The sequence below is a fragment of the Penaeus chinensis genome, chromosome 8, assembly GCF_019202785.1.
Source record: "Penaeus chinensis breed Huanghai No. 1 chromosome 8, ASM1920278v2, whole genome shotgun sequence".
NCBI classification, from domain to species: domain Eukaryota; kingdom Metazoa; phylum Arthropoda; class Malacostraca; order Decapoda; family Penaeidae; genus Penaeus; species Penaeus chinensis.
This window is the reverse complement of record NC_061826.1, coordinates 23,058,170-23,068,169: the sequence shown is the minus strand read 5'-3', so window position 1 is coordinate 23,068,169 and position 10,000 is coordinate 23,058,170. Positions and strand designations below refer to the sequence as shown.

The following is a 10,000-nucleotide window of genomic DNA, read 5'->3' as shown; positions in this document are numbered from 1 at the left end:
TATTTAATTCATCCAGTGTCCTTTCTATTCATTTACCTATTTAGTTTCTATTAATATCCCTCCTAGACTATTCATGTCCCAAATTTAGAAACCCCAAAAATTATGAAACCATGAACTCATCTGAATGTTACCCATAAGGTGGGATATGGAATAAACTGACTTTACCCTGTAGTTTAATTATTACAATTGTGGCTTTCCATATATTCATCACAATTGTGGAAGAACTTTTTTCATGTGATTTTTTCATTATCAATGAAATCTAAGTATTCCCTAATGTAATTAGTACTTTTTGGCAAGTTTCCTTCAGCCACATTAACAATATCACCACCATGTCCTCAACCCCCCCTTTAGATTTTAGCAAGTTTTGTTACATACAAATGGCTCCAAGTGTGCTCAGCAGCAAGGAGTCTATCTGTTGGCCATAGTGACTGATCTGATTTCCCCATTCTTTGAATTGGCAGAAAAATTTGTTTTTCTTTCCAATACTATTAATATTGACATTGTTATCATTCTTATTGATATTTTGATTATCAAATTGTTATTAAAAGATTAATAACATAAAAGACAATAAAATAATAGAAGTGAAGCTTTCAAAAAGTTAAGGAAAAGGGTAAACAGATGAGATAGGTTGGTGACTAAGAACTTGTAGAGCCATCTTTGCATAAAGATAATAGATAAATGTTTTATTACAGTGGGCATGGCATTGTATCATTGTGATTATTTTACATGTGCACATAAACACACAAATATATATTGTGTGTGTGTGTGGGGGGGGGGGGGGGGCAAGTTCTCTAATATACCTTGTTCCTTCTTAACTGTGTCCAAGTCCTATGTAACAGGAAATGATACAAGTCCTGATCACCATTCGATCAAATGTTTTACACACACACACTGGTAACAGCTGCCAGATATCCTCAATCTCTATGAACTAACTTCCTTCCTCTATCTTTTTTCTTTTTCCCCAAATACACCTTTTTTTAGGGACCATTTTATACCAATTCTAAAAAAGGACATTGAAAAATCAGAGATATACAGTTTCAAGGTATTGGATAGTACCTTCAACAAAATAAACAATATTCATATAAGACAATCTGTGTAGGTTGTGGGACTGTTCCTAGGCATAACAAAATTATTTATCTTATAGAATAGCTATGGCTCAAATTATTTACATTTTTATCCTTTACATACTGCAAAAGAAACTGATGTGTTATTGCAACAGGGTATCTTTTAATCAGTGTTTAACCTCTTCCAACATTGCCCTAGATAAAGGAAGGCAGTGGCCTGCAGGGCCTCTCATCCATCTATGGTTTTCCGTTTGGCTTTGCCTACAAGCCAGGGGGCTGGGGGTTAAGAGTTAGTATGAAGCCCGGTACAGAGAGATAATGAGAGAGAAATTCAAGGAAAATGTAGAAGTTAAGCATCACAATAATATTCTTAAAATCTATACTTTTAATTTATATTAATAACATGCAGTATTTCCTTGCAGAATCCAAAATCCATAAGCACTGATTAAGGTATCTGCAACTTGAATTAACGCACCCATGTCATGCATGAATGACTAAAGGTATAATTTGTGACCTTTCTAAACAGCTTTCTTGCAAGACACCAATTTGTGTGAGGGGGAAGGAGTGAGAGTGAGAGTGAGAGTGAGAGTGAGAGTGAGGGAAGGAGGGAGAGAAAGAGAGAGAGAAAACCATTCTATCCTCATATACCTGGAGTTATGGAGTTGATAATTAACATACATACGGTAAAAAGGGACTGTTGTACTGTGGCACGACAGTATGCACACAACCACTGTGGGTGTATAACAAAATTAAAAGCAAGCTGAATACCCACCCGCAGCAGCCCCAGTCAATGTGGTGCCAGTGTTGGACTTGCCTTCACGACCCATTGTTCCAGGATGGGAGCCAGGTAAGGAACCAGGCAGAGATGTTCGTCCACCAGGTACTAAAGGATCTAATACAAGAAAAATTGTAAAAATTAAATTATTATTAATGTAATATGGTAAAATAAATCACCTAATAAATAAGACAAAATAATCATATATATACATCATAATGGTCTGTTTTAAATATAGTGATTATCACGCTTAATTACTTGCTGTTTTATATATAAAAAAAGAAAAAGCTAACAAGTTACATTAGGAATACACATCTGAATTTGATCATATTAAAGTTTAAAATGTAAATGAACATCTCAATTACTGCTATGCAGACACTTGGAAAATGTTATTCATAAGTTCACTCTTAAAATAATCATAATAATAATTACATATGACTATCTGTTTATCAAAGAAAATATCCATCCTTACAGCATGAGGAAAATATCTCAAATAATAGATGGAGCCAATTATGAACATAAACATTAACTCAATAGGCATGTATGGCAAGAATACATGCCATGCCCATTGTAATACAAGTTTGTTTATTGTATTTACACATAGATGGCTCTATAAGTGCTTAGTCACCAAGGAGTCAGTTATTAGACCAACCTATCTCAAATGTTTATCCTCTTCCTTGACTTTTGGAAAGGGTCTTATTTCATGGTCTTAAATGTTACCCAAGATTTTAATAACAATTCAATAATATCAATAACATTAATAACAGTATTGATATCAATTGTATTAAAAAGAAAAACATATATTCCTGCCAATTCAAGGAATGGGGAAATCAGGATTGGTCACAAGGGCCAACTGATGAGACTCATTGCTGGCTGAGCACATATGGAGCCATCTGTATGTAACAAATTTCACAAAAAACTACTGGGGACACAACATAAACCCATGGTGGTTGGGTTAAAGGAGATCCTTCAATACACAGTAAACAGTGAAAAAATAGTGAAGAAATGGTGAAAGTAATATATTGTGTGCTGATTACCACTGCAGTTACCATCATTACAGTTAACATTTTCCTTATCATTATTATCATTATTATTGCAAGAAAGTTTTTGGCCTGACATTGGGTGTCGAAAGGGAGGGTGGTAGACAGTTAGTGCATCTGGATGTGGTAATAGTATATAAAAAAAAAAAAAAGGCAAATATGGCTATTTTTTTCACATATTTCAGAGTTTTGGTGCCTTGTCTTTGACATTTTTAGACAGTGTTCCAGATATTGAGGAGTTTATGTTTCCTATGTGTAGCTTAAGCTCCAACTCAGGATCATGATAATAACTCTATTTGAATTTATGGTTATCAATACTAGTACCTATATTGCAAATATTATGAAGGCTATCATAATTAATGATATCATTTTAATATTAGTGCCAATTGAGTCTAAGATATTTGTGAAGTCATGCCCATCTCCTGGCCAAAATTCTTATGAAGGCAAGTTCCCCTCATCCCAAGCCCTCAGAAATTTTTTCCATGTTGCCATGTTCAAGCCATCCACCCCTCATGTCAAATCTTTTCAGGATTTGATTTTCCCATTATCCGGATCATAGGGGTTAATAATGATATATTTAGTATCAAACTTAAATTGTAGACATCTGTGGTTAATATAATGCATCTATTAAATTGTCTGACAATCTACCAAAGTCTGATGAATAGTAATACAGAATATCCCTTAAGAATACATTATAAAAGGGTGCAATGTAAACTGCTCCATAATATCCAGTGGTTTGCTTAAGCATATAGCCTATATGTATATTCTTAGAATAATTCTAAAAAGAGTAATAGGTGCATTTCTTTTAACCACATGCCACACGTACGTTGACGCCGTACCAATGATGTACTTGCTGGTTGGGAGGGACTTTAGCCCTCCCCCCCCCAGCACCAACAACTATACTGTCTGCTGCCAGTACAGTTAATAATGTAAATTCACAGTGGGCATGGCATGTACATACATGCTATGCCCGTCAGCATTGGGTTAACCCCTTGGTGACGGGTGTAGAAAACTAAAAAAACAAAAAAACTACGCTCTGGCGACCAATGGCAACGCGCCGACTTTGAGCAAGGGAGTTCGGTACATCAAGCCAAATCACCGCCTCTTATGATGTCCAGAGACGTGACCATTTGGGAAGGGGTTAAATAAAAATGAAGAGAGAAATGAAAAAAATTAGAGGATCTGAAACATGGTGCACTTAATACACACACCACATGAGTTTTGGGTTGGCTGCAGGCATTTGGCAGGACAGGAACTAGTGTCAGGCTGTCAACATTGCCCTGCTCTGTTTGGCACTTCATAGTGCTACGAAGCGCACAATTTCAAAAGAACGGCCTTTAGCGCAATACTGTATTTTTTGTGTGGTTTACAAACACTACGGTCTTGTGAGGTGGTTTGCCTTGCAGATGATGCATGCATTGTTTACCAACACTGATAATGTAGAATGCCATGGGATATTTTTCAGTATGGATTCTGCTATATGAACTTTTAACCCAATTGCCCCGTTTGGCATCTAATCTTGTGATGCTCATAAGTGCCCCCAACCCATATGGCATCTAGTCTTGCCATGGCTTGTAGGAACCCCCAGTCTGTTTGGCATGTATTCTTGACATGATGACTGACTGCACTGACTGCAATGACATGTAATCACATGATTTATTTATACTAGATTGCATGATATTGACATACTTTGGTCTGACTGGCATGTATTCTTGACATGATGACTGACTGCACTGACTGTTTGTTGTTGTTCTGACCTAATAGATGTCACTGCTGAAGACTTTACATGATTGGTTGATAATTGTGTGACATAGGTAATCAATGACATGTAATCACATGATTTATTTATACTAGATTGCATGATATTGACATACTTTGGTCTGACTGGCTGGTATATAGCAATGGCTTTGATTGGTGGATTAGGTCACATGGTGTGACCTGACTGGTTGCTTATCTGCATATAAGTTAGGCCATGGGCTCATTTAATCAGAACAACTTGCACCATGGAAGGAAAACGATCCTGGTCACTTTCGTGCTCCTGTGAACCCTAGTCTTTCACTTCAAGAGTCGAGCCACTACCTCTTAGTTCCTCAGAGGATGATCCATATGCCTCAGATAAGTCCTAGGATGATTTCGAGGACTATAAAATGCCCAGCAACGATGAGCTGGATTATGTGTCAGCAAATGACACCACACTTGAGAGCAATGAGCCATTTACTAAGTATGTCATCAGAAGATGGAATAAAAATGCATCAGTGACTCCAAACTTCTCTTGGAGGCAAAGAGAAAATGTCCTACAATGCTAATATTCAAGCGGCATTGTGGCATACCGGAGCAGCTGGATGAGGAATCCACAATTCTAGAGGTCTACATGTCATTTGTCACCAATGAATTTCTTGACCACATCGTAGAGGAGACAAATAGATATAATGAGTTGATACTCATATATTTGTCCTCAGTTCTGTTATATTCAGGCAGTAAAGATAATCAAGGTACCTACATGAACTAATTCTTACTGTTTGTGTGCAGATTTGCTGGGGTCTACAAGAGGACCCTAAGTCATGGCTGTAGGTGGTAGCCAGTGACCACTGACGAGTTTCACCTATACATGGCTCTGTGGTTGATGATGGGGCTTAATTATAAAATGCGTTTGGCCTACTATTGCTCCCAGAACCCAGGGTTCTATATGGAGGTTTTCCTGTCAACCATGCCTTGTGAGAGATTTGAGCAATTCTCTCGCAATCTGCACTTCACTGACAAGGCAGAAGGAGAAGGGTGACATGCGTCCTCAAAAAAAAGCAGTAGTCAACTTGATGGAGGCAGGTGGATTCTTCAACAAGGGGTATACCGTCTTCAAGGACAACTGGTATACCTCTCCCTTGTTGATCCAATACCACCAGTCCCAGAAGACAGGTGCAGCTGGAACAGTAAGGTCAAACTGCCTCAAGATCTAAAGGCGAAGAAGGGTGATATGGATTTTCGAAGTTCCCAAATCGGGATGCTATGCCTGTCCTGGGTTGACATCAAACCAGTGCAAATGCTTAACATGATCCATACCTCTACGATGATGCTGGCATGTAGGGGATCTTGGCGCCTGAAGCCCCACAGTGCATTGTGGAATACAATGCAGGAATGAAGGGTATTGATCTTGGCGATCAATTGGCCTCTTTATACCCTTCAGTGAGAAGATCAATGAAGCGGTACAAGAAAGTGTTTTTTTTTTATTTGTATGACCTGGCTACTATCAACAGCTTCTCGGTCTACAAGATGCTGGAAAACGTGGATCAGGTGGAATTTCGGGTTAACCTGGCTATGTCTGCCATCAACCATTTCCTGCCACAACAAGAGCCCTACAGCACATGGGGGGCGACCTTCTGCACTGCTATCACCTTCTCGTTTTGCAGGGAGGACAAGGCATGCAGTGTGGGAGATATCAGGAAAAAAATATCGCTGCTGCTTTATGTGCTACTGCGCGGGCCAAGGGAAAATGACTCACAGAACCTGTGAGCAATGCAGGGTAGATCTGTGCACCGATGGGTACTTTGAGAACTACCATTCTCAAAAGAATACATGATTATGTATAGTTTTTCCTATATAATGGTGATGGGTATAATTTGGTTTCTTGTTCTCCTTTATGCAATTCTATAACAAATGAAAACAAAGAACACAGTCTGAGCTCTCATATAGAAACAAAGCTACTTTTGAGCATCAAAAAGGTGCTGATTTCACTTCAGTTTTTCTGCCTTTTTCAAGTGTCAGAACAAAACAACCATCAATCTCTCCAGCTTGACCTCTCATACAAAAAATACAAAGCTGCCTTTGGGTATCAGAAAAGGTGCTTGATTCACCTATTTCTCTTGTTTTCTTTTTTGAGCTCTCATATAGAAACAAAGCTACTTTTGAGTATCAAAAAGGTGCTGATTTCACTTCAGTTTTTCTGAAGTGAAAAAATATCGCTGCTGCTTTATGTGCTACTGCGCGGGCCAAGGGAAAATGACTCACAGAACCTGTGAGCAATGCAGGGTAGATCTGTGCACCGACGGGTACTTTGAGAACTACCATTCTCAAAAGAATACATGATTATGTATAGTTTTTCCTATATAATGGTGATGGGTATAATTTGGTTTCTTGTTCTCCTTTATGCAATTCTATAACAAATGAAAACAAAGAACACAGTCTGAGCTCTCATATAGAAACAAAGCTACTTTTGAGCATCAAAAAGGTGCTGATTTCACTTCAGTTTTTCTGCCTTTTTCAAGTGTCAGAACAAAACAACCATCAATCTCTACAGCTTGACCTCTCATACAAAAAATACAAAGCTGCCTTTGGGTATCAGAAAGGTGCTTGATTCACCTATTTCTCTTGTTTTCTTTTCCCCCCCCCCAAGTTTATATGAAAGAAGAAGAAAAGTTTCACTGCTCATGTGGACAAAACACAACTACAAAGGATCAAAAATTGTTGATGTCATTACCTAATATGGACAATTTGGAAGCATTTCAGTATCTCTCTTCAATACAAAAGGCAAAGGGATGCCAAGAACACACCTTGCAAAAAGTGTAATTTCTATAAAATTCCTCATACATAAAGGACAACAATCCTACAAAATCTGAGGACAGATTCCTACAAAATTGATGTGACTGAAAAAATCCCTTAGTGGGGGCCCATGTGGCTGGCTACTAATACCAGCCAGGGGGTTTGGCGACAAGCAGAAAATTCTGGGTCAATTGGGTTATGATCACCTGAAACCTAGTGGGTACTTCTTGATTACATATTCAGTTTAGCAAAGGATGTTAAATGTGAAGAAACATGAGAGCATGATTCCTGACTTGTAAGCCTAGCTGCTGGACTATTAACCCCTTGGTGATGGGTGAAAATAACTAGAAAACATGAAGAAAAAAGAAAAAAAAAGCGCCAACTTTGAACGTGGGAGTTCGGTACATCGAGCCGAATCACCGGCTCGTAGTGCTTTGGTGCCCCGCCATGGCATACAGCCGCATGCCACATTTCGAGTGGTTTGTTTTGATGTCTAAAGACGTGACCTGTTGTGAAGGGGTTAACCTCTTGATGATGAGTGAAGAAAACTAAACTTCGGTACATCAAGCTGAATTACTGGCTTGTTGCGCTTTGGCGCATCGTGGCGGCGTACAGCTGCACGCCACAGATTGAGTGGTTTGTTTTAACGCCTCATGGTGTTATCCGTTGGGAACGGTTTAAAAAGGATCTCTCTGAACCTTTGGCATACCTACACCTCCAGCACCATGGCCATAGCTGATGGGAGCCAGGCTTCCTTGATGGAAAAATTGGGGGTTTCTCATGGCACTATATTTGATTGAACCAGGGTATCAGTGGTAGAGAAATTTATACCAACTTTTTAACCCAATGGCGACGGGTCACGGCTATCGCCGTCATAACAATACGCCCGATTTGAGGCGTGCGGCTGTCCGCAGCGGCGCCGCGCCAAAGCGCCCCGAGGCAATGATTCGGCTTGATGTACCGAATTCATGCGCTCAGAGTCGGAGCGTTGCCGCCGTTCGCCAGATCATAGAGTTTTTTTTTAATTTTCTATACCCGACGCCATTGGGTTAATACCTCATTGCCATTAGGATGGCAATCAGTCTCGAGCCACTTTTGCAGCATAGGTTCGTGCTAACTAGTTGTGTCTGAGTTGGAGTCTAGATACTCCTGATTCAAACCAGTCTGCACAATAGCCAATACTTTCAAAATTGAATTTGATGCTGAAAATATATGATTGATCCATTATCTATTTTAGACCTAATTAGGGCTTTAAAGGAAAATATATATAAAGATAAAAAGAGGACTGTTATAAAAATTAACATGAATATAAGCCATAGTAAATGTGTTTAAATACAAAGTTTAAAACACAAAAATTCTGTATGGGTCAATGGTTACATCTGAGAGTCACTGTAGGGCTACAGATTGTTCCGTTCAAACGTATTCTTTGTAGCGCACAAAAGTATTCCATATTTTCCAACGGATCTCAAGGCTGATATGAGAGGATCAGTCATCTTTATTTTAAGTTTCTTGTGGAGGAAACAAGTGTGATTGAGGTGACCTGCAGAGGATTGTCATGCATTCAATGTCCAATGTTATGTTATTTAAGGAGATCAGTCCTGGGGGTGGAATTATCACTTATCAGAAAATGTTTAAAAATTCTGAGAGAGAGAGAGAGAGAGAGAGAGAGAGAGAGAGAGAGAGAGAGAATGTGAGAGAGAGAGAAGAAAGAAGAAGAAAAGAAAAAAAGAAAAGAAGAAGAAGAAGAAGAAAAAAGAAAGGAAAAGAAGAAGAAGAAAAAAAGAAGAAAAAAAAAAGAAGAAAAATCCCATGCACTTGAGCACCTCTTGAGTGCTATGTCTCAAAGTTTCACAATAATATTCTTAAAAATAAGAAAACTACAACTAATTTTGTTACCCTTTGCTTCATATATGAATACACAAGGTATATAGAAATAGTGTTAAAAAAAAAAAAATTGCTTATTCTATTTTTTTTAAACTGCACATACAAACTTTGCATTTTTGTACATGTATACATATTCTGGAATTCTTGTTTTTGTTAAACATAACCTTCATTTCATGTAAGAGTTTCTTAAATTTTTTGTTTCTCATTATTGTTTTATGCATGTGAAAATATGTATGTAAAATTTTGAAACCCCTACAATGAAAAACTGAAACGTGACTAATGTTGGATCCACAAAATGTTAGTGATAAAAGAGTGAAATTGAATAACTATGTGACATATAATCTAATACCATTGGCTGCGGGGAATAAGCCATCAACAAATAGCTTCTGTTCACAGGTGTGAATGCTGGGCAGGCCAATGTGTGTTTAAAGTAAGATTTTGCTCATACTTTTTAAACCTTTAACTCATCTACCATTAGATTCACTATATAATAAAAAAAAAAACAATTAGTTACTAGCCAACAAAACTTTCCAGCTACCACATGCACAGATACATAAATACATATACATATAAAAATTTGTATATACATATACAAATATACTTTGATCACTTCTTCACTATATTCTGTTTTTATCACAACACATAAAAGTGCTTTTTAATCCCAAGTTCACTTAACTATTTCACTAATACTAAATTTCCTTTAA

The 10,000-nt window shown here is 37.9% G+C and overlaps 1 protein-coding gene across 1 annotated transcript in view; it reads right to left on the bottom strand.

The window, feature by feature from the left end:
* Positions 1 to 10,000, bottom strand: part of LOC125027848 (oxysterol-binding protein-related protein 3-like) — a 77,055-nt gene that overhangs the window by 44,842 nt on the left and 22,213 nt on the right. The window contains exon 7 of the mRNA XM_047616980.1: positions 1,837 to 1,956. Within this exon, the coding sequence (XP_047472936.1) occupies positions 1,837 to 1,956 (120 nt within the window). The remainder of the gene's footprint in view (positions 1 to 1,836; positions 1,957 to 10,000) is intronic.